This window comes from Lissotriton vulgaris, chromosome 1_1, assembly GCF_964263255.1.
Source record: "Lissotriton vulgaris chromosome 1_1, aLisVul1.2, whole genome shotgun sequence".
In the NCBI taxonomy this organism is placed as follows: Eukaryota; Metazoa; Chordata; class Amphibia; order Caudata; family Salamandridae; genus Lissotriton; species Lissotriton vulgaris.
The window spans coordinates 857,572,149-857,598,616 of record NC_141685.1 but is presented as its reverse complement, the minus strand read 5'-3'; the positions used below and the strand labels follow the sequence as shown (position 1 = coordinate 857,598,616).

At 44.9% G+C, this 26,468-nt stretch overlaps 1 protein-coding gene across 1 annotated transcript in view; it reads right to left on the bottom strand.

Moving 5' to 3' along the window:
* LOC147748028 (cytochrome P450 2D15-like) overlaps positions 1-26,468 on the bottom strand; it is a 425,856-nt gene that overhangs the window by 277,455 nt on the left and 121,933 nt on the right. Inside the window, exon 2 of the mRNA XM_086958026.1 lies at positions 13,526-13,697. Within this exon, the coding sequence (XP_086814152.1) occupies positions 13,526-13,697 (172 nt within the window). The remainder of the gene's footprint in view (positions 1-13,525; positions 13,698-26,468) is intronic.

The following is a 26,468-nucleotide window of genomic DNA, read 5'->3' as shown; positions in this document are numbered from 1 at the left end:
TCTTTGGCAGAATAGACATTTTGATAAGATTGACCCTACCTATTAGTGAGAGGGGGAGATGTGACCAGGATTGAAGAAGCTTACGGCAGTCTTTAAGTACTGTGGATAAATTAGCTTGGACTATTTTATTTATATCTTTTACAATTGTTAAACCTAAATAACGCATTGAGGTGCTGGGATGAGGTTCTATAGGTGGATTCTCATCATTCCAAATAAGCATTTCGGTTTTGGCTGCGTTTATCTCATACCCCGACACCTGTCCAAAAGCGAAAGCCAGTTTCACTATGGCAGGGAGAGCCGTAGCGGCCTCTGATGTTAAGATAAGTACATCGTCGACATATAATGCCACTTTCCTCGTCCAGCCTTGATAATGAAAAGGTTTAATGGCGGGCTCCTCCCTTAGATATTGCGCAAAAGGCACGATGTAAAAATCAAAGAGTAAGGGGGAGAGCGGACACCCCTGTCGAGTACCCCTAGTGATAGAGAAAGGGCTTGATAATTCTCCATTAACGAGAAGAGATGCAGAGGGATTACTATACAGGAGACAGATCGCCCACGAAAACCATCCCCCACACCAAACTTGGCCAGGGCCTCCGACAGGTATACCCAATTAACCCTGTCAAAGGCCTTGGTTGCGTCCAGTGTTAGGGCTGCCAATGGGAGCTTATTAGATGTTGCTATATCTATGGCACCAATTAAATCAAAGGTCAGTTCATATAGTTGTCTGCCCTTTAAGAACCCCTTTTGATCCAAATGAAGGACAGATGGTGCGATATTGGCCAATCTTGATGATAAAACCGTGGTAAAAATGTTATAATCCACGTTCAGAATGGATATTGGCCTATACGACCCACATTCTTCCTTAGGTTTACCTGGTTTTAAGATGAGGGTAATAGAGGCACCATCCCAAGATGTTGGAGGAGACATTCCTTCTAAGAGAATTCGGTTAAACAACTTTGTAAGGAAAGGAGCAATCTCTGAGCCTAAGAACTTGTAAAACTCAGCCGGAAGGCCATCGGGACCCGATGCTTTCCCCTTCTTAGATTTCTTAATAGCTGATATCACCTCACTCTCTGTAATGGGGCTATCCAAGTATTGGGATTTTTCTAGAGAAAGGGAAGGTAGAGTAATATTATCCAACCAGCTCTTGACAGACTCAACCAATATCACTTTGTCTTCTTTATATATAACCTGGAAGAATTCCCTAAATGCCTCACTGATATCATCATCTGCAGAGAGATTAGTGGTACCTATTTTTATAGATGCAATGTTGTTCCGGACCTGATCTACTTTGGTCTTCCAAGCCAGCAGTTTGCCTGCACCTTCACTATATTCGAAGTGGGCCAACTTGCTAGCTTCCCATCTCTGTTGGATCCTCAAACTCAGAGTCGATGCCAGGGTACCCTTCAAGGTCGCCAATTTGTTATGTAGGGAATCTAATATCGACCTCGAAGATCTGTTGTTTAGGTCGATTTCCTGTTGAACACAAGCCATATCTGATTCTATAGAAGAAATCGTTTCGTTGTAACTCTTTCTCCGAAAGGCTACTTTGGCAACAATCAACCCTCTCAATGTTGCCTTATATGAGTCCCAGATAATTTTATCAGAGGCAGTTCCTTCGTTAGATAGAAAGAAGTTATGTGTCTCTGTTTTTAAAAACAAAATGTCCTCCTCATTAGTGAGTAGGGAACGATCAAAGGACCAAACAGTCGAGGTTTTTTTACTACCAAGTCCCATCACCAGTTTAACAGCAGAATGATCTGAGAGGTGTGACGGGAGATATTCTATTGTTTTAACTGAATCGACCAGTCTTTGGGTCATTAAAATATAGTCTATCCTTGACTTATGGTGATACTTATAATTCCTGTAAGAAACCCCCTGTTGGTTTCCTGACCTTTGTCGCCAAACGTCAACGAACCCTTGCTGTCTCATGGCATCTAATAGAAAGGATCTGGTTTTAGACAAAACCCTGGAGCGATTATTAGGGGACTTGTCCAAGATGGGGTCCAAGACAATATTAAAGTCGCCGGCTAAAATTATAGGTCCTGATATTGATAGTATCTGCAAAAAAATTGTTTCCAATGTTGTGGGGTCATCCTGATTCGGACCATAATAGCCAACTATTGTAATTGAAACCCCAGCAATAAGAACTGTCGCTATAGCCCACCTACCAGAAGAGTCTACAACCTGTGAGATTAGCTTAGCTTTGGCTCCCTTTTAAAAAATGCTTGCAACCCCTCTTGTGTGGGATGTTTGTGTGGTAGAGACCATAAAATCGATCCATCTATTCTTTTTAATTATTACCGACATTTCAGTATGCGTAAGATGGGTTTCCTGCAACACCATGACCTGCACTGCCGATTGTTTCAGATATTGTAGAATTCTATTTGCACGGGGCTTTGTGCGCAGGCCATTGACGTTCCAGGAAAGGAGACCTGTACTACTCATCTCTTAACCAATAGGACAACTTGATTAGCGTTGCATCAGAAAGAGATACTTGTAATACTGTTAAATGCTTGTATCCAACAATTATATGTGAGATATGTAAAACATGAATTACCATTCCAAACATTTACATACTGGTTATTGAGGACATTTTATATTTTTGCCACCCCTGTACACTCACCCACTCAAGGTGAAAGCCCCCCCCCCCCGTGAAGAACCCTTGCATTATCTAACCGGAACATAGTCCCAGTAGATAGTGCCCCACCAGTTGATCCCCTACAGAAAAGTCTAACCGCTAACTACTCAGGTAGGTAGACCTAAATGAATGAGGAGATTATTGTGTCTTTTTTTTTTTTTTCCTCTATTTCCCTTTCATTTCTTTTCCTTTTCCTCTCCGCCTCCCTTTAGCCAAACAGAAAAATTAAAAATTAATTTTATTAAAGCTATACTATTTTTGACTAATGAATATTAAGTGCGTATATAGTGCAATTTAGGAATATGTGCCTCTGCTCATTGTCTTCAAAATTAAGACTATGACAGAATAAACATCAAACTTACTAAGGCAATTTAGTGAAAAAGGAAAGAGGAAGTTATCTAAGATTTAAACCAAGGTTCTTTTCATCCAAACCCATTTATGGCTCATTACTGGTTATTCGGATCATTATTATACATTAGCCCTAACAGGCTGTTTTACCCAGATCCATTAACAACTCATCTGCAGCTTGCACCGACCTAATGTTATACATCTTGTTATTGTGCATTACTTTAAGAGCTGCCGGAAACATCAGCTGGGCTGTTGCCCCCAATCTTCTGAAAGTATCCAGGCGTTTGCCAAATTCCCATTGTTTTTCGAGTGTTATTCGGGACAAGTCTGATCTTATCAAGAAAGTAAAGCCTTTCCCAGACAAAGACTTTTGCTTCAAGGCCATATTCAAAATACGTTCCTTCAAGACGTAAGTGTGAAAGTTAACCAAAATCTTTCGTGGTTTAGAACGCTGAGGATTAAGTCTGAAAGGGTCTCTATGTACCCTCTGGATATAAACTGACAACTCTGCGGTAGTGTGTTCTAATGACAATGCTTCCTTCAGTAGTGAGACGATGTATTGTTTTATGTCTGACCCTTCGGAACCTTCTGGGACATTCAAAATGCGGATATTTCCTCTTCTCGCATTATTCTCAAGGGTCTCCATCCTCTCACTAAGAGCCAGATCTTCCTTTGTAAGTTTGACTATATCCTGCCTTGCCTGATCCAGATAAACTGAGTGGATGCCAACTGTTTCTTCTAATACTCCCGTTCTTATAGTGAGACCTTCAATTTTACTGTCAAGGGATTCACAATAATTTTTGAACTCTTGATGATTGGCAGAAGACTCAGCGAATTCTTTCCTTATCTCATCAGTGAGGGCTGGGAACATCTCTAGTACAGAGGCTGCCGTCAACGGGGCTTGAGAGGTTAGAGGAGAGACCAGTAGGGAATTAATATCGGGTCGAGCCGAATTTACTGAATCATCCTCAAGTGGACCGCCAGATGCACCACCCAAGTAAGTAGAATCTGATTCTTCAGCCTCTTCAAAATAAACTGTAGTGGGAGCTTGAAGTTCGCTCCATTGCTGCTCCAATGACGACTGTGACTGACTGAGGTTGACCTGGCTCTCTTCCTGGATCTAGCGATCTTCGCGAACTAGCCTCTACAACAGAGGTTACATCAGTAGCTACAACCATTTCCATTGTTTGATCAGGGAGTTTCCTAGCTTGAACCAACTCTTCGGATAGCACTGTATCCATTGATATGAATGATTTACCAACTGATATAGTATTGCACTCCGATGTCGACGCCATACCTTGACTGTTTAAGCCTTCAGAAAGATGTAGGATCTGTGGAATGGCTTTAAAATAGGCGCGGAGTGAGGGTGTTAGTTTAGAGCCTGCGGGGAGTGATACTTTAGCGTCCTTGGTCTTGGTCTTTGCTTTATTTTTGGTCCTCACACTTGGGGTTTTGGGCTTGAATTCAGTATTTCAATACGAAGAAGGTTTCGTCTTGGATGATATTTTGGTCACTTCTCCTGTTTCTATCCCCCTTTTAAGGTTCCGACCTTATTTAAATCTGTCTTCTTTTTTTGTCGGCGACCTCGACCACATTTAGCCCCGCTTTTGGGAGTATTAAGTAAGCTGTTAAACGCGTTAAATGCACCAAAAGTGACTGAAGTATTCTTATCAAGGGGGGCCTGTAAGTGTTCTCCTACCCTGACAGCATTAATGCCAGAATCAGACAAAGTGGGAGTGTTATCTAACAGCGCCTGGTCTATAGAGCTGACATTAACCAATTCCTGCCCAAGAGGCCCCTCCACTGCTGAAACAAAAGCGGGAACTTGTGGATATTGGGGCACTTCGTGAATGTCTCCCTTAAAGGCTGAAACTACACTTACTTCAGCCTCTGTGACAGTGCGTCTTTCAGGCTCTAAAGCTGTCTTTGTACCTTTGTGGGGAGAAAAAAAAGATTCCTCAATCTTTTGCCCTTTCTAAGCTCCAGGGCGGCTATGCAGGGGCGGCTATGCAGATCCTCGGACTAAATGAAGTGCCCGGTGTACTTAAACACTTCTCAACAGGAGGTGAAGGAGGTATTAAGGTGTTGCTAAATCCTGGCTGTTGAGGAGTGCAAATGTCTTCGAAATTACCTCTAACAAAATCAAAGCCACTCTGACTGCAGCAAATCCCGAAGTTCCAAGCATCAAAAAGCAACTTACTTGTGGCTGATGAGAGCTCACCGTCCCCCCGAAACAGCCGCTACCTCTGCCGCCGCACCCGCAGCCGTCTTCGTCACAGCACTCACTCCAACCGAGAACGAGAGTGAGAGAGCATGGAGACAGAGAGAGGACTCCCGCACTGCACCAGCCGCTTCGCCAGGCAACCACCATCGGAGCGAAAGATGAAAACTGGATCCGTTTTCAAAAGTAAGCAAAGATTTTGTTCAATGATCGCTGCCGCTCATGACCGAGAAACACGCCTCACTCAGGTCCCCATACTCGTGCAGTCTTCTGCTCAGCGCGAGACAATCCCGCTGGGGATCAACCTGAAGCACCGTGGCGAGCTAGTATGCCGCCGCCATGTTCTTCCTCAACCTTCGAGTGTGGGCTGATTTTACGCGCCCATTGAGGACCATTTAATGAATCTTGTTGAAACTTTCCAAAAACAAAGTTCTTCTCCCTCAGCTCCTAGTTGAAAAGTTTCAGGATGATCTTTCAAGCGGGGGCTAAGAAAAACAGGTCATCCCAAATACTATTTTCCCCATGCAATTTCCATAGGGATTTTTGAACAGCGATAGAGAGGAAAACGGCTGAACAGAATTACACTAAATTTGGCAGAAAGCTACAGCTATACTAAGAAAGTGTCTTTCTTTGAGGTTATGTAAATCTGTTCATCTGATTTAGAGAAATTAGAGCTTAAAAAATAGTGATATCTAGTGATGTGGGACTACCGTGGGAAAAAACACATCAAAATGAAGCATTCTGATTCGCTGGCCTCATGGGACTGTTCTTGTGACAGACAGTACTGATTGGCTGGCTGCAATACGAGGAGAAGTCATGCGGCACTCATTACAGGACTCGGGGCTCAGTCCAAGAGTCCTGAAAAATGTATTAAAAACACATAGAAGTGCACACTCTAGAGATACCCTGACCCATAGCCCTCATGAGGGGCCCCAACTGGCCATAATGAAGATAGAAAGAAGTTGTGCCACCACAGTACCATGTGATTACTGTGGGAGCTAGAGCTTCTCCTGTGTGGTCCTGTGGGATCCCCACAGAAGCCAGCACAGACCCTGTGGTCTTTTGGGGCCATAAAAAAAGAAAGAAGGTGCGGGAGGGGTCCGTGGGCTGTTTGCTGCTCACAGGGGTTAGCCATACGCAGGTGGTTGGCTGCCCATGTGGGACTCGGCGCTGGTCTGGGCTCTATGGCCAACCCTTTGCCAAGCGTGCCCTTTGGCCATGCACAGCAGAGAGTGGCCACAGATGTATTGTAAGAAGATGTTACTTAACATAAAAAACATAGAAATTCACAGAAAAAAAACAATGGTTAAAGTAGAGTTATACTTAAGTAAGGCAGAAAGATATTAACTGAAGTTAAGGAAACCTTAGAAATTCAATGGAAACAAAACAAAGGTAAAGGGGCTTTAGACATAGGTCTTCTATTAAAAATATATAGACCTAAGTATAACTTGCACCACTGAGATGTTCTGCTTATAACCTCATGTAGTACATCACTGATGACGAATAACCTATCGGGGTACCACTTATACTCATGTCAGTTAAGTATACAACCTTCATGGAAAGCTTCACACTGATCCATTGAGGGGGCAAGAAAAATGAGATGTACCAACAGTGTAGTTTGCCATGTAATTCCCATAGGAAACGTTGCTTTCTGAAACAAAAAAAAAGAAGCTGAACAGAATTACACCAAATTGCGCAAAAAGTTAACTAGAAATATACTTAGGAAGCAAGCTTTTTGCGATTTGGTATGAATCTGTTCAGGCTTTTTTTTGTTGAAATTAGCATTTTAAGAGGAGCTTGGTTAATGCATTAACAGTTAACCCTTTAATGTAAGAGATATCTGAACAGTTGGTGCAGAGATATGCTCTAATTTGCCCATTCCAAATCGGTAGGGGATCCTGATTGGCTGGCCACAACATAGAGAATATGTTGTGGCAGTCATTACAGTAGGGTCTAGAGTCCTAAAATTACAAAGAAACAAATGAGCTCCTGTGAGCCAAAGAGCTATTTTTAATTTCATTTCCCAGGGGACCACCACATCCTCAAGAAGAAAAGTGACCACTGCCAAACATTTTTTATGTTAAACTCTGTTATGAATACTCTCACCTCTGCCAGCCAATAATGATCTGTCAAGAGACACCTATCAAACTGCCATCTAGGCCTTTGTCTAATGGGAGTTTCCAGATCTACCACAATCGAGATAACTGAATGGTCAGAAAAGGCATTTGCCCAAGTGGCAGAGCCCTTAAATTTAACTGCCTGTGAAATAAAATAAAACATCCAATTATGATGCGGTCTTAAAACGGTGTGAAAAGAAAGTGTATTGGGCTGTACCTGGGTGACCCACCCACCGGGCATCTACTAAATGGAAATCGTTTGTTAAGGTAGAAAAAACCTTTGTAGTTGTAGACTTAAGCTACTTTTTGGCCCGATTTGATGTGTCTAATGTCAGTTCCTAAATATAATTAAATCGCCCCCTAGGATTATCAGTCATTCTGCCCCCACTGTGAGGTTGTATAACTTTAGCAATGGATCTATATCATCACTAACTGGGCCATAATATTTAACCAAATTCAGGGGAGTGCCCAGTACTACAATATTTTGCAAAAGCTACCTTCCCTCGACATCCCTGATGGCATCTTGACTTCCCATTTGATATCCTTTGCCAAATAAATTGCATACCCTACCACCTTTCCCACATTGTGAGCCCCCCAAGCAAAATATGCATAAAAGTACTTCTTCTGGATCTAAAGCTTTGGATTATTACTTCTGAGATGAGCCTCTTGTAGAAAAATAACTTCTGGATTGAATGAAGAGAGCCTTCTCACCAAGCCCACATATTTACGTCATTTTGAAACACCATAGCCTTTGCAAGATAGCACCTTGACCTTATACACTATATGATAATCTGCTATGGATTTCACTGCTCTCCCTCCTCAATTTTCCTGCTCTGTAAAATTGCATTACCGCCTTCCTTAAACCTATTGTTTTTTTTCTGAATGTGCCCCCCACCCAGAACCTCTCCCTCACACAACCCAGGGACCCCCTGACCCCGAAAACCCAATGCAAAGGTAACTGCCCACATTACCCCTTGACCTTGCACCAGCGCCTGTGGTGCTATGTTACCGCTCCTACCTACACTTGTGGCCCCTCAAAACGGCCCCTCTGACTCGTACCCTTAAATCCATTTGGTATCTTCACCTTAAAAAAAAAAGGGGGGGGAAGCAATTTGTGAGCCTCTTCTGCATTCATAAAGAGATGAAACTGACCTTTTACAAGCACCTTCAACTTCAACTGTTGCACCACAAATGCTTGGGCACCCTGAGTTCTAAACATGCCTGCTGGTCTTACAAACTCTTTTTGGCGATGTGCTGCAGAAGCTGACATGTTAGAGAAGATGTAAAACTGGATATTTTCTGAGGTGGAGATGCCTTTTCTCTAAATTGCTTCAGACAAAATCTGTTCGTTAATACAATAATCACCTAAATTCACCTCAATGGTGCGTGGACACTTAGAATTGGATGAGCAGTGAGCTGGTACACAATGGGCTCTAATGATGGACAAATCCCATGAAAAATCATGCAGCACAAGGGTGTTGATCAAAGAGTCCACCAGCTGAAGCACATTCGGCTTTCCCTCCCCTCTAGAATGCCCACCAGGCGTTGATTTTAGCGTCTTGCATAGTTCTCTAGTTCTTTAACCTTTTTCTCCAAACATTCATTTTTCTTTTTCAAGTTAAGCATCCCCTTGCTGTACTGACACCATCTTGTCCTCCAGGTCTGATATTCTGGATTCTGCTTCTTTTAGTCTAACAGTAAATTTCAACATATTTTCCCCTATTTTAGTTCATCTCTTGTGAAGAGCTGCAACCTCTTATGCCTGTGAAAGCTTAAACTCTGAGTTGGAACAATATAGAATCAAGTATAACTTTCACTGGATCGAGCAACTGTCTCTCCGTGGGCAATCCCCCTCTTGTTCATCTCTCGATAGAATAAAATTGGGTGCATGTAAAAATGTAAATGTGTGTGTCTTGTAAAACACTGCTAGACTCTGTAGCTGACCTGGAATCTACCCCGGGTCCAGCAGTGGAATCACCTGATGAAAGAGGTAGGAGTCTTGTTCACTGCCATAAGCTTTTGCTGTGCTCCTGACTCTAGTGGTTGTACTACTTCTGCCATTATGGGCACAGACTGTGCCATCACAGTGCCCAAACAGATTTTTGATTGCTTTACTAACAAAGGATATTCTGTGGGTCTTGCCTCCCTTATAGCACTTACTGCAGTCTCCATCGTAGGTCCTACTTACTCTCAATATTAATAATAATCCTCAAGGCCAGCTTCTAACAATCTGCACTCTCCCACGGCAGAGAGTAATTACCCACCCACTTTCCTAGCGGCCAGTTGCACTCACCTCTGGACATGGGGCTTAGTTGTCCTGTAGCTGCCACTCAGCCACTTGTGGAAGATTTCTGCAGCACGTGTGCCCCGAACGCCTTAAATAATTGCTCAAACACACAAACCGATAAAGTAGGGTCCTAGGGCATATTTAGAGACCTGGCGTGGATACATCCCCCAAACACTGAACAAACCATACACAAAGTATCCACGGGTCTAACAAAGAAACCAACAACTAGCTTTGAGAAACAAACAAACGGATTGTATACCTCAATGAGGGATTACCAGTCTAAGTACGGATACCCATCAGTCATAATCCGATACCGCCCTAGTCATCATCTGGGCCTCCTTCAGTTCTTCCCATAGTGGCAAATAAAAGATGTGATTTAGGACCAGGTTGACATGTCCTACATCTAATTATGAGACAAGGGGCCACCTTTGACCATTTAACACTCTTGGCAGATATTTATTTACACTGCCATATAGTTTTTAATCTTGGGCAAGTTGTGCAACCGAATAAAAGTGTTTTTTCTCTCACTTACCCAATCTTAAGTCACTCACTCTCAAACACCTTTCACGCACTGCAATCTTTTTTTCATCTTTACCCATCACTGAACACCATCATTTTCCATCTATGAGGTGACCCCTTGTCTCATAATTAGATGTAGGACATGTCAACCTGGTCCTAAATCACATCTTTTATGAGCCACTATGGGAAGAACTGAAGGAGGCCCAGATGATGACTAGGGCCGTATCGGAGGATGACTGATGGGTATCCGTACTTGGACTGATAATCCCTCATTGAGGTATACAATCTGTTTGTTTATGTTTCTCAAAGGAAGTTGTTGGTTTCTTTGTTAGACCCGTGGATACTTTGTGTATGCGTTGTTAAATAATTGCTCTACTTTGCTCCGGTGCTTCGTTCTTCAATGCCGACTGTGCCGAGCGATTTCCGCTGTTGTGAGTTCACATACATCACTCCTGCAGGGAACTGTGCCTCTTCAAAAATGCTGAAACTTCAACTCTAACATGCGATGCCGCGTACGGCGCTGGCTGCCTCGATTGCAGAGCTGACGTCAGGAACGGAAGCCTTCTGCGAAGGGGGCACGAGGAGATCCACAAACGTGCTTAGTGGCAGAACATTATAAGCTATCAAAGCACAGTCACCAAGTTACATTAATAAATATACTTACTTATACCTACTATCCCTCCTGGGTTATATATAGGTCATGAAACAAAACTCTTCAGCCACCTCTCTCTTGAGCTATTGTTTCAATCTGACTTTAGGTGTAACATATATCCTTGCAGTCAGCCTTCAGGCAACGGCTTCAGGAGTTTCTTGGCCTTCCTCTTTTCCTTTTCCCTTGAGGATTCCAGGTCAGGGCTTGCCTGGAGGTGTTTGATGTGGACTTGCACAGGGAGTTGTTAAGTCTGCTACCATAGGTCATTGTTGCCGATAGCATCTGGCCAGCGGATTTCGAGATTTTCCTCAGGCAGGTGCTGACAAAGGTCTAGACTTTTTTTGGTAGTGGACACTGTTGTCCTCCAGGTTTCTGCTCTATACACAAGGACCTGATTTTATATTGGTGTTAAAATGTCTGAACTTGGCTAGCAGAGTTAAGTTCTGGGAGCTACAGATCTTCTTTTGATGAATGAAGGTAGTCCTTGCTTTGTCGATTCTTGCCAGTACATCAGTGCCTGTGCCACCCTGCTTGTCTAAGACACTGCCCAGGTAGCTGAAGGCCTCATCCTCTTCTAGAGAATCAAATATACCTTTGCGGAATCCCAACTTTGGAAACACTAACTTGGCCTTATTTCCAGTTCTATCCAAATGATTTGCATCAAGTAATCTTTAACACGAAGAAGATGTTGTGCTTATTGGCAGGTTATCCATTTTGTTTTTTGGTTGTTTACTAAATTTATTAAAAAAGTCATGTGATGAGAATTCGCTCAGAATATGAATACTAACTACATGTTTTCTAAAACCCTTACAGGATGTTTAAAGTCACTGTGACTTAAAAGCAGAAAAGTGTTTCCCACTAAAAAACATAACCCTGAGTTGTGGGTCGAAGACATGAACATGCATAAAAGGCTTACAAGTAGATTTACAAAACTGTCTTTGGGCTAAAATTATCTTTAAAATGTGGCTCAAATGCAATTTTACCTGAAAGCCAACATTTACCAATTTGATCGAAGGTTGTTATTAAGTTTAAATATGGTTTACTTGCAATAGGAGATAATGAGTGGATGGAAAGAGAAGCGACCAATTCTCACCTCTGGGGGGATTTTTGTGACTAATATTCAGGATATGATTCACGTGCTGTTTTTTACCCCCGATTTCTGTATTTTCAAGAGACATTTATAAGACACATTTTTTTTTTAATGTTAACTAGAAACATATAAAGATACACTACATTTATTTTTAAACTCACCCTGGGTGAACAGGTTACTGATTAACTTCATTTTTGGAGCTTTTCTTAAACTGTAATAATGTTTTAAAGAGTACTGTAATTGTATGACATTTAAAAAGATGTTTTTTTTATGGTTGTAGTGTTTATGTGGAAATACTACTGAAATAAATACGTTAATAATGCAAGATATGTTGTATTAAAGCAAAACAGCAATAAACTGGATTATTCCTGAATCTGTAGCACCTGTAGTTTATTACGTTTTTGGGACGATTTTGACACGGTCATGGATAAATATTTAAGAAAAATGCCACGCTTCATTTTGGCTGAAAAAAAATGAAGTACCATCAGATATTTGAATTTTTTTAACCATACACATCATCCTATGTAACTTTACAATGTGAATTCTCTTTAACTTCCTGCGTAATTTCCCTATGTATCCAGGCATTGTTTACATGCATATGGGTGCCCCTGAATGTGTTCTCTTTAACTGATGTGAATGTTGCTTCCCTTACGCCAGTTTTGACCAGCGACAATCCAGAAACAGGAGAAGGGATCTTACCCTACCCCTGTCAGTCTTGTGGAATCCATGTGTAGAGTGCTCAAGTAACTAAAAGGGGTAACTCAAAAATTTGACTGCAGAGAACAAGTACTTCGCTTGAATGGGCATAGATTTCTCGAATTGGTTTATATTACCACAAAGGGTGGAAAGGAGAGCATGAGGTTGATGGCCAAGGCCTGTTGATGGAAGCAGGCCCTTGTCCTTCAATCCATGTGAGTGACAGAAAACATGAATACCAAAGTAAGCAAGTGAAGCAAGCTTGGCTCTTGGGTATTCATTGAGGTGGGACATTTGCATGGTTTATTCCCTCAAACTTGATACACCCAACAACATTTGTCTTGGTAGAGGTACACTAAAAATGGGAGATCAACTCCGTTTTAATTTCTATATTTTCAAGTATGTATATGTTTGCAGTTTCATTGTATATGTTTCCATTATTTTAATTCTATTATTGCCTTCTATTCTGAATTCTCGTATAATTTCCACTCCATTTCAGAAAAAGCGTTCTCCAGGGAGAATTTAACTTAGTGTACTTTGTCCCTACGAGCAAAAATTGTTATACAAATATAAGAAAAAAATTTCATGAGATAGTGGTTAACGCTTGAGCATTGTGTTGCGCAAAACAAACAGGTCCTTCTTGATGAGTAATTTTAAAAACTCTTTTTCAATACAATACGGCATATACTTCCACAATTCACTGAATTGCCTTGTCATGCACTCCAATAACATGTAAGTGCTCTTTGAGTATCTTGGACATGAGGATTGAGGTGACATCCACAGGCGTGAGCTTTCTCTTTTGATAGATTTATTCATTACGAATCACTACCTTTGCAATGCTGCTTTTTTAGTAAGTGCTCTGATCTTGAGGGCAATGTAGCATTACTGAACTCATGCACCGCTGATCTGTAATATACTTAAAAAGCACATGGCCTCTCCTTCATTCATACTCACCCTGGCAATCTTTATTGAATCCCAGATTCTCCATAAGTGGCACGGGTGGGCGATCCGAAGTGTCCTCAGATTTGGCGACAAGAGCCTCCTTGACAGCATCATACCCATTCACAACCACCTGGTTATTCCAACCCAGTTGGAAGCTGAAGACATTCCCAAACTTCCTATTTAGCTGGAAGGAAAATTGAAAGAAGATCATGAGATCTTTGCAAACATGTATTAGGGTCACTAGAGGCACACACGGAATAAAGACCCAACGATGGGGTGCCTTTCAGAAGTGCCACAGACTCTTACTCACACGACTATATTAACCCAACAGGTATAGCAGTGTTTTACTATGCATCACCCAATAGGGTTGCACCAGCTTCCATTATGAGAATGCCAGAAGAGTGCCAAGCTCAACTAAATACACACACCATAGCACATACTCATAACTCTAACATGAAAAAGCTTCCATGTATAAATAGTAAAGTATTCCATAAATATAAATTATAGAATATTGAGAAATGTGAACGAACTTGTATTCCGTATAGTTGAGCAAATTAGGAAAATGTATTGTTGTTAATAAAGTTCTCACAAAATGCTCTTTAAATGCTAAAAGTTTTCAATATCCACAAACTCCCTAGGGAACAGTATGGTTCAGCTACCAGACAGTAATTGCTTAGGACACTCAGTGGAGAAGTGTAGAGTAGACCCCTTCCCGCCCCCTACCCACCCTCTACTTCAGCTGATTGGGTCACTGCATGGCCATTTCATTTTATAAAAGGCAACTATTTAAAGTTTATGCGAAGACTCAAGCCTCACATCCTGCTTAAAGTATTACTAGTGCCACGGATAAAGCATGTTTAACTGATTGGCCATAAAAAGCTATGGGTACCATGAAATGGGATGAGCACCAAACTCAGACACATTTACCCTCATTGGCATTATGATCCATTTAACTTATCCCAGGATCGGACACTGAAGGCTGAGGTTATTAAAAAAAAAAAATCAACAGTTGACCATTCATCCTAGCCCTAATGCTCACGATCACCTCACACATTTAAAGCCACCAGACAATTTTGAATGGGCCAGCAATCACTTTATGAACCTTCTTTTTATGCTCTCATGAATTTTCACTGCTCATGCCCAATAAATGTAGAAACACAACAATTGTTAGACTACTATTACTTCATCATAAGGGGAAGCACTCGCTTGCACTGTATTATCAGGTCACGCCCAGAGTGAAGAAGCGGAATGGTGGGTGACAGTCTTCTGTCTGATCCGCCTTCTCCTGCCTCTCTTCCAGATCCAATAGAAGCAGACGAATCTCAACCTCCACCATTCCATCTAAACCATCTAAAAACACACTAAAACAAAGTCTGAAAAATATGAATTCAAAAATCAACTACTTTCCTCATAGCAGTTTCTCTGCACATAAGAACATGTATCTCACATACCGCCTTACCTATGGGTCATCTGTGCGTATTATCCATTCAGTGTAATTTTCACTTGTTTGCTCGTTACAGGGATGTTTTGGTGTTAACTTATTGATCTAAATTATTTTAAGCCTTTAATCATTTTACTGATGCGAGTTTCTTTGATGACCTCAGTATCAAAGGTCATGTGATATCACTTCTTGCAAAGTCATTAGTATGATCATTCCTCCTCATTCCTAAAGATTTTGACACGTGAGGGCTCTGGAAATTGAATTACAGAACATGAAAAGCTGAAATTTTGAAGAGCCACCCCCTAGTGTCTTTCAGAGTTTGATATGTGCGTCCTCGTATTGCCCTCACTCTGAATGCACTATAATCAATTCTTTAGTCCCATTAATGGCAACACATCCCAACCACACCACAACAGAGTATGCATAAATAAATACACAACACAACTTTTGTTTGGGAAAAATATTGCTGCAGGTTTATTCCACACAAAAGCATGCAATATGGTGGGTTATCTTACGGGAGATCCAAGGGCAGGCAGCCGTACCAACTTATGCTGCCCTGCCCGCCTGATGAGCCAAGCACTGCTGAGAATCCAATCAGCGCTACCCTTATGGGGGTGATCCCCTTACCTGATCACGTGACACAGTGGTCCCTTATTACTCATGCCCTTTCAGGGCGGAGTGTAGCAAGGCAAGACCCCGGATGTTCAGGCCCACAACCGCCCAAAGAACTAACGGGCGCTGACGTAAATATTTCACGCCTCACCCCAGAGGCTCCTGGGATTTGGCTGTGGCACCCCTATTGTGCTCTTGCAGAGGTACCCTTCTGTACCTATATGCTTCCAGAGCGCCCTGTAACTCCGCCTGCTACGACAAAAGAAAACATTACTACGTTCTATGTACTTCGCTTGCCAACCCCATGCAGGGTAAGCGGTAGGGTGGGAGACGTCGTGTTCGGCGCAAAGAGGATGCACAGATGGCCGGGGAGGCATAAATACCTCCCCACCTCCTCGGAAGAGCCGGAAGTGATGCGCCTGGCGCGTCTGGTAAGGGGACTCTTTCTGGAGTACCACATTAGTAGTGGGGGTGGGGAAAGGCCCAAATTGCACTAACGGGGCCGCAGGCAGCCGCATTGTTCCATTATTGGCAACACACCCCACCCACACCACAACAGACTATGCATGCATAAATAAATACACAACACAACTTTTGTTTGGGAAAAATATTGCTGCAGGTTTATTCCATACAAAAGTATGCAATATCGTGGGTTATCTTACCAGCGATCCAAGGGCAGGCAGCTGTACCAACCTATGCTGCCCGGCTGCCTGATGAGCCAAAGACTGTGGATAATACAATCAGCGCTACCCTTATGGGGGTGATCCCCTTACTGGATCACATGACACATTGGTCCCATATTACTCACACCCCTTTTAGGGCGGAGCGTAGCAAGACAAGCCCCCGGTTTTTCAGGCCCACAACTGACCAAAGGACTAACGGGGTGCCATTGTAATTATTCTAGGCCTCTCCCCAGAGGCTCCTGGTATTTGGCTCTGGCACCCCTTTGTGCTCTTGCAGAGGTACCCTTTTGGACCCATATGCTTCCAGATCGCCCTGTAACTCCGCCAAAGCTCTGGAGGCGGCCACCGTCACCTAAAGAGCCCCCCCACCAAAGCAGTTCCTTTCTCACTGCAACCTGCAATTTCTTGGGCCTCATTCATGTCCAGTAGGAACAGACCCAGGTCCACCTGTGCCAAGTGCACCCAAACGTCAAAATAACCTTTGGTATTCGCCCGGCATAGCCATGCCTGATGAAGCAAAAGCCCCTTGCTCTGCAAACTTGCGCATGGAGCAGTTTATTCTTCTCTGGGAATGTACCAGTTCCTCGCATGACCTGCAAGAATGTGATGGCCTCCCAGGAGGGAGCTCACTCTTAAACATCGCTATATTCCTTCAAGCTGATGTGGCTCCCACCTCCTGCAACCAGTAGTTGCAGTCCTTATAGCCTTTCGTGCTTCCCAACACCTGCTTCCCCAATTTATGGAACAGCAGCACACTTGTTAAGAAGACAGCTTCCACAACCAGCCTATCGACTCTGGCTATGTGGGGGGGGGCATTTTGTGCATCACTTAAGCGACCCGTAATCCGTCCTGGGAGCAGAGTGCACCTACTTTGTTGAAGTTGACCAGACTTATGCACAGACCTTTTGATTAATAAACCCTGGCGAACAAGACTGTTTGTATAGCGCATGCTGTTGCAGTCACAGCAATCATTTGGAGTGACAACTTACGCCACCTAGCAGGTTTAACTAAAGATTGATCACAGATCCACACATACCTGCTAACCAGCTGTGACTCTTAATGCTCAACCCAGCTAATGACCTAGTACTTTGTTATTCCACTGAATATTGGCTCCCACAAGATCAAGCTGCACATGAGCATATGGTTTACCTGCTGGGCCGAGGTGCAGTGTGCACTCTGGAATTGTCAGCAATGGTGCTCCAAACACCTTTCCAGCTGCTCTTGGAGCCACGGAACAGATTCTGGCCTAACCAACTGACGCATGTCACCTGGCTAACTTGCAGCTGCAAGATTTTGATCGCACCCTCGTCTGACAGCAGACTATCTGTAGTGTCGCCCGTGCAACGTCCGCTCCCTGGCGCTAGACGTCCCGTTCTATACCTCTGCTAACAGGCTATTTTCAGTGAAGCTGGAATGAACAGTTGTATGTTGTGCATCTGACCATAGGAACCTTGGTTTACTTTGGCAAGGATCAAATTGTTGTATCTTTCATATCCTTGAACATTCCCAAAAAGGGGGGCAGGGGGGTTCACACTGACTACCCTTGGGCCACCCCATAGGGGGAAAATTACCTCCTCCATTAAATTTTAATAATTGTTGATCACAGGACGTAGCAAATGTTCTTTTACATAGTAACCTTTTGTGCTTGACACCTTGTTTCCCCATTTGTTGGGACGTCAGCACGCTATGTTGGCTGACAGTATCAGCACCAAGCGAAGCAACCATAGCTAACCGGACAAGCCTTTGAGCTCAACTTCAAACCTTAAATACACACATTTTACCTGGGCGTACCTCTAAATGAGCAAGGCTCCGCACAGCTGTAAGGCCAGATACACACTATATGTATTGTGCCCACTATTGGAGACAACTCACCCCTTCGTGGAGTGACAACTACACAGTGCCTACACAAGTCACCCAACAGACCAGTTGGCCCGGACTACCTTGTGTTCTGGTGCCAGGTTTGGAAAGTGCCTTGCCTACACTTGCTGTCTCCTAGGAACCACCCAAAGGCCGTGCTCTGGTCGCAACATGGCGATGCCCTCGTGTGGCATTGAACCCCATTTCAAATAAGAGTGCCACTCCCACTAATTAAACCTACCCCTTGACCATGGGGGGGGGGGGGGAGTCTAGATCTCCCCAAACATTGCTGGTATAACCCACGGGCGTGCGTCCAGTTTAGTTCAATGTAGTTCAATTTAGTAATTCATGGCACTGGCAACCACAAGGGCCTATTACTGGGCTGTGTAAATGCGACCCAGGGTGACCTTAAACAATAGGCTTGGTGGGGATGGGTGCTAACATTACCTGGCTGAAGTGCAATCCCTTTGACAATCACTCCTGACAAGATATGCCAATGCTGGTAGAAGCAAGAGTTATCCAGCCCACCTTACTTCTTGTCCCAGTTATCTGAGTAAATTAGTGAAAGATGCACATTTGAACTGGTAGCTAATTCTGTTACTCATGGCTGCAAATGCTCTACTCAGAGCAGCCCGCCAGACAATGGCTTCCATTGAAAGGCAGTGACAACAGACCTCCAAGTACTTAAGGCGGTACCACTGAGTAGGGTTCTAATCTAGCAAATGCCCCGTGCATCGGATACCGCCTCTGGCTGTAAGCCGTTCAGTGCTACTGATGCTTTGGCGCTTCCTGACCCACAGCCAGTTCACCCTGATACAATCCGCTTGTGACTGTGACTCAACAGTGTTGCGAAAGCACGAGACAAACCTTCCCTGGCCTTAGGTCTTCATCAGGCTCCCATACAAGAGCCAACCACAACCTTGTGGCCTAAAACATTTGCCCTGTGGGGCGGTTAAGAATGGACTGCAAACAGGTCCTATGCATTCTCTACCAATGTTGAAATTGGAGTTTCTGGTTGGCTAGGGTATGCAACTAAGCCTGGCTGAACCCACCTCTCTAGTCAGGAGAAGGGAGTGTACACTTAGGCTGACACCTGCCCACCCCCTAGGTGGCTAGGCAGAGAATTTGGCTTATCCCAGAGGCAGTGTAAATTGAATGTGCCCACCGCCCTCCCACAGTGGCACACTAGAGCAGACACTACCATGTTACTTTAATTACCCTTCGTATCGCCCATCCAATAGAGACTAAGTTCCATCTGCCCCTATTACCCTGTGCTACCAAACTTCATCATGACATCACAGGGATTACATAACTCACTAGGTCAATCAGGCCACAGTCCAACAGCTCAGTTTGCACAACCCCGTAGTTGCTGGTAGGAACTGTACTTAGCATAACACAGCACAGAGTAAATGTAAAATGTTACTTTCCCACCATTGGGCTGGTAACCGACGGTCAAAAGACAGAACTTGGTCATGAGATCCCAGTTTCCTAGAGTAAAACATTAATTATCCTGCACCATTAACAAATGTGCTACATGCACCCATGCCCAATCCATCTGTTGCTACAGTGGGCAGCCACCCCCTGGAGGCAGTGGTCTGTCTATCTCTCCTCCAAATTTCTCAGCTATAGGGGCTCCAGATGATCCCAGATATTAGAAAAGTCTTTCTAACGTAGCCAACCGACGGTTTATACGTAAGTGACTGGCCCCCAATATGGTATGACCAAACCAAGGCTGAAGCAATAGGAGCATGAGGCCTTGAGCAACGGGTGTCTTTGTATACTGGAAACATTAATTAGCCGTGCAAAGAACCATGGACATCCACTAAATGTGAGTCACCAGATCGTCAAAGAAATATTGATGAATTTGAGACCTATGCGCCATCCAAACTACTGAATTAAAATTGCCGAGAATAGTTCTTTGAAAGCAAAGCATTCAATGACTCGCTCATCAAAGTCAAAGAACATATCAAACCACTTTGGTCTACCTTGCTGAGAAGGATGGAGCAATGCCCATTATCGGTATTAGTGAATGAAGGCATTATTCATTCATGTACAGCCAAAGTGGGGAACACTGCCCCCAAGTGGCCTTCCTACTTTGTGGCACCCTGGTAGTACAATTTGGTTTAACCCCTTCCCTGCTCATGACGAGCTCAGCTCGTCATGAGGCACAGTGGAGCTGTGGTTATGACGAGCTGAGCTCGTCATGAACAATGGGTTGGATGAGGATCCAGCACGGGAGGGGAAAACCCTTAGCAGCCAAGGTGTTAACACACCAATAATCAACTACGAACCTGCGACCATAGCGGCACCGATAATAGCCCAATAGCGCGTTTGACGGCCCTGCCAGATAATTAACGGTAATTGTCATTGTCCAGCAAGGCTAGAACATGCAAATGCAATTTTTTCACCCCAGATGTGCTGCAATCCCATAATCTTTAGCCACGGGAGGCCAGCGTCTACCCATTGACCTCTGGAATTATATATGAAACTCCTCAAAATTAGCATACAATTGGCGTGTAGAGCTCTCACTAACAAATTCCATGCACCTTTAAGAAATTATTTACATCTATAATCTCCTTTCCAACAAATAAACTAATCAAACAAACCAAGTCAGGTAGTTTGTCGTTTTTTGACACTGGGGCACAGTTTGCAAGCAGGCTGCTAAACTCTTTCCAGGCTGTTGAAAGACAGCACACCTTTCATGATGCTCCGGGGATGGTTAGAACAAAAGTACCTCCCCATAACATGTGTTTATTGATACTCAACTTTATGGTGATCAACTTCAGAAGAATGGAAAGCTAGGTGAGGCTGCTGGGAATGACCTGTGAACATGCCTAAAGCCCGGACTCCTGCATTGGGTGCCCTGACCCGCTAGCAACTAAATTCCTGTCTGCAACCCATACAGGAGACTAATGTTTATTGTATTTTCGCGCAGAAATGTCCACACATGTAGCGCTCCATCATTACTGAAAATGATCTGCACTGGCAAGTTGTAACTGAAGCACCAGAAGGTATTGCCTGCAAAATGCTGTTGCTACATGTGAGGCTAAATTCGGTGTTGTGAAGTGCTCATGAGAAAATGAGAAATTTGTGCATTACTGGACCATAGCTTTTAACATATCTGTGCTGTAGTCCCAAGTCCCAAAGGCTATTCACATACCAAGGCAAGGAAGGAGCTGTACAACTTTGGGGCTCCAGCAAGAGCATGCGAGCGGTTGCTGCATCGGTCAGCCTTGCAACCCTCACTTACATATAATACAACATAAACCCGCTCTATCTGTGAACCGCTTCCCGGCCAGGCAACCCGCTACAGGCCAGCACATTCGCCTTCCACACAGCATTACCCAGAGAACTTAGCCGGTCAAAACCTTGTGATTTAAATTAATGTAAAATCATGTATTCCGCAACCCGCAGCGTGGCTTTAAAACACAGGAAAAGGAAAGGGCAAGAGGATATCTGCTGCTCTAACCTCCACCAAGGATATGCTAGGGCGAGGGAAGGATTGTCGCAAATGAAGAGCACCACCCTACACCGTGGATGCTTATTTTGATGAGTTCCAAGTGACTACACAGTTGGCCCCAACGCCAGGTTCGAGAGTATCCAGACCCAGGGCATGACACTTAGCTCCTCCTATGCAGGAGTTAGGGCCTGTGTTACTGCGAGGGTGACGCACCATCTACACAAAATATTTTAAGAGGACCTCAGCTGCTACCTGGCAGGGCCAACCAGCACACCAAGAACCAAGGCAGGATGGAGAAGATCTGGAGAGCAATACCCCGCCACTTGGCGACCGAGCCTGCCCACTGCACCCAACGTGGAACACAGGCACAGCGCATCTCGGCTACCTCACCCGAAAGCTGAAAGGGCACTCCCTCCTAACAACTTCCCAGTGACGGTGTAGCAGAGGTGGCCCATGAGCCCAGCTATGGCCAAGCGAACCAATCTTTTTGTAAGTCCGAATCAATCTATGAAAACGTGGACACAGACGGCATCCAGGCTACCACTCTTGGAGCCAGCGAAAGCCTCGGATTAGCTCCGGCGCAAAGAGATGTAGAGCCCAGATGAGCCCTTACTTAATATGCAAAACACATCCAAAACCAATCCAATAATCACCATACCAGCCTCGCCGCACACTGCCCCGCCCCAGCCCGCTGTCTGCCAGGCTGACGCCGAGGCCAACCCTGACCAAGATTCTAATGGGGGCTGGCTGCTCCCGCCGTGAGGCCAAATATCCACCCTGGCCTGCTAATACGGGGAAAGGACAACGATGCGCACCGAGCCCCAGCGTTCCATGCTCGTCTGCAGCATAACCATTGCGGAGGATCGCACCGGTGATGCCCTGCTACTACGGAGATTCACCCTTGCACCAGTTCTCCAACCCCGAATGGGGGGGTCATGGCAAACTTACAACTACTCCATCGTGGCCGATCGGGGATGGGCCCCACCCAACTTGGCCATCTTAATAACTCCTTCCAAATGGCGACCTGAGTGCCCAAAGCCTACCAGGCGCATCCTCACATGAGGGAGGCAGCGTCTACCACATGACTCCTCCACTCTGGGGTGCTTTGCGATAAGCCCCACCCCCACTACAGTGAAACCTAGCCGCCGAAAGCGTTGACAATGCTGTCATTCCCTGCGGAGCCAGCGGAACGACACCTGCTTTGGGCCCATTACAAAACATGTTTACAAAACATTTAAGTGTTTAAACTAATTTGATTGGATGACTCCCAGGTGCTCATGGTCGGACGACCAGCTACATAATACTTCCATTTCCACGGCGGTTTGATGCTACACAGATGTGACTACTGGGCATAACCGTCTCCCCCTTCAGAGCTGGACATCTATTACCATTTAGTTGAAAGTTAAAACCATAACTGGAGCAGGGAAAACAATCTGAATTAACTGTTTGGACCACAGATTCAAAGACGGGAACATCCTTGTTCGGGCCACAGCACCCGCACCCCACTCCCAACAGCTCAGGGGCTGAAGAGGTCATCCCTACATGCACCACCGAGGCAGAAGGGGTGAGATTTAAACCCTGGAGGGATGTGTGCATTCGCGGTCGCAGTTCCACTGAACACTCCAATGTGGAATATGTTGACTTGCCAAAGGTATAATAAGGATTTTTGGTTAGCGCACAGGCTTCAATGTTTTGGTTTTGCGCTATTGTAGCGTGCTCCAGAGGTATCACTCTCTACCTCTTAGAGTGTTGTGAACATAAGTGGTTAAAGCATCATCTAAATAGTGGGTGACCTGCTGGGCACAGCTTGCGATCCGCTATACAGCGTTCAAATTTCAAATGTAGTAATCCAATAGAAATTTCATTTTTAGAATTTGTTTATTTCGAAGATATTTGTATTCATAAGCTTCAAAGTTAACTTCATATACTTGAATTTTACATGACTTTGTTTTTCATTTTTCCACAAATATTTGCAATGCGTTCCCAATGCATTTTGTGCACTAAGTGCACTTCATCAGGGGAATCTAAACAAAAAGATCAATGAACTCAATGTGAGGATAATCTCCTACAGACATGTAGGTAAACATAGTTATACTATATTATCTACCTTAAAATGATGTTCAGTGTGAGTGATGAGATTCATTTGTTAATGTGCTGCGGTATTTTAGCACAAAACCTGAAGGTTAAAAATAAAAATAAAATAAAATATGACGTGATGAGGATATTCGCGGTGGTGGGTAAATGATCAAAAAGTGTTAACTGAAGTGATAATTATTCTAGAGGGCGTGAAACATGCGTTGTCAGTTGGTGAGTATTAAAAAATGTGCAAGTTATCAAAAAAGGTATCTCTGAACTCAGTGAGTCTGTTGGTGGTCTGGGTCTAAACGCTTAAGTACTCAGTGATTCCGTGGTTCGTTGCGAAATTAATAAACTCGAAGAGTGTCTTACCTGCAGTCATGCAAGGGTTCTAGTTTGTCTGAAGTGTTCCTCTACGGTCATGCCGGAATCGAAAACGAACCGACATTTCCTCCGTTAAGAATGTTTGGAGGTCAAAATAGGACTGTGATGTTACCCGAAGGTTAGTTTGGACGCCATCTTTGAATGGTAAACTATAACGATCGTGAAGAAAGGGTGAATGTGGGTATTATGTGTAATAGATAGATTCTGAAGGTCACATAAAAGATTAACAGCCATATTCATCAACCTGAATTGCGCTTGCAAATGGCCAGATTCTGAGAATCTGGCCATTTGCGAGTGCGATTTTTGCATTTGGGATTCATCATCCCAAATGCAAAAATCGCTATTTGCGAAATCGCATATTTGCGAGGAATTGTATTTAAGGAATCTCTAATAGAGATTCCTTAAATCCAATTCATCACCCTATTTGAAATTGCGAATTCGCAATATTTGGTCGCAATTCACCACGAAATCTGACTTCGTGGTAAATTGCGAAAAAAGAGTAAAAAGCACTTTAGTGCATTTTTTTCTTTTGCATGTTACGCACACACATGTCCTCTGGACATGTGTGTGCGCAACACCTGTTCAAATGTGCATTTGTCCTTTGGACACCCCTGGCACCCTTCAAATCGCAATCTTATTTGCGATTAGCAAATTGCTATTCGCAAATAAGGAATACTCCCCATTCATTCCTATGGGCCTTTTGGCCCATAGGAATGAATGGGGAGTTTTTCCTTATTTGCGATTAGCAATTTGCTAATCGCAAATAAGGAATCAGTAGGAATCGCAAAAATGTTTGCTAATCCTACATGAATCCCGTTTTGAGAGTCCTTAATAGCGAATCGCTATAATTCGCTATTAGGGCCTCGCAAAACGGGAGATTGATGAATATGGCTGAAGATCTGTCCAGACTAGTCAGCATTGCAGTAAAATAAATAACCACATGATATAATGCACGGGGGCGTGGCTTGGACGCCAATCGGGATGGCGGCGTGAGCTCGCAGCTCCGCGCGGAATCCCGCTAATTCTCCTGCTTTTTGCACCCTGGGTGACCCGAGGTCGACACTCTTGCCCTACGAAGTGCGAGGGGACCGCTGGGCACGGACGGAAAGCTGCTGGGGGACTGCTGGCCCCGAGGAGACCGAGTTGGGTGACGGCCGAGGTGTTGCCGAGAGGGAGAATAAAATGGCGCGATGAGGTCGGGCGGCCCCGGACATCGACTTTGAGCCGAGTTGGCACCGACTGGCGGGGGACCCTGCAGCCAACAGATCGAGGCATTGGGGACAAGGCGACTGCTCCGGAGGCCAGGAGATAGTGATTCGCCCCGCCCGGACTTTGGGGACCCTTGCTGGCCGCCATCTCTATCTTCTCCCTTCCCCCCCCAGGCTTCCGAGGGGGTCGGCCGAACGGTGCACACCACGTTGGCCATTGGACCTGAGGGCATCGGCGGTGGCACTTGATCCTGCTCAGTATCGGAGAGTTGGCACCGAAGCACGAGTGCCGGATCTGGACGGGCTTTTGGCCTGTGACGCAGTACCCTGAAATGGCGGCGGCCGGAGGGTTGGTGCCCGCGGAGCGCGGTGAGGGGGACCTGGCAGCATCGTCTCAGATGGGTGAGACTTCCCCGCCAGAGCTGGACCAGGAACAGCAGCTGAACCGGCGTCTAGACGCCATACTCGATGAGATCACCTCGACCAAGGAGGCGTTGCACCAAGACATAGCACAAGTAGCCACGGGACTGGGACTACTGCGAGCGGACCACGCGAAGCTAGCGGATAGGGTCAAGGACCATGATCAGCTGTTGTTGGACCTGAAACCGTCAGTGGTGACCGCGGAGCACAAGATCACGGACATACTGGCCCGGTTGGACTCGCTGGAACGACGGGCGGAGGTTGCCGAAGGCCGCAATAGACGGAACAACGTGCGGGTCGTAGGCCTGCCGGAACGAATTGAGGGGGAGGATGCGGTGGCCTACATGGAGAACTGGTTTCGCACAGTGGTGGCACCGGAGGGGCTTACTCCTTTCTTTACTCTGGAGCGAGCCCACAGGGTGCCTGCTCGCCCACCAGGGCTTGGCCGCCCCCCCCGACCGATGGTGGTGCGGCTCCTCCACTATAAGGACCGGGACCTCCTCATCCAGAGGGCTAGGATGTCAGGCCCGTTTGAGGTGGAAAACAGCAAGGTCACGATTTTCCCGGACTACACTCAGGCGGTACAGAGGAGCAGAGCATTGTTCCTAGCGGTGAAGAAGGAGCTGCGGGAGGAGGGCATCCAATATTCCTTGCTCTTTCCGGCCAAGCTGCGGGTCATACTGGACGAGAACTCGCACTTCTTCCAGACCCCGGACGACGCATGGCAGTGGCTGGAGTCGTATAGAGCGGGGACGGACAGATCGCATCAAAGCAGGCGAGATCAGCCTAAGCAACCCCGGATCAGACAATCGCA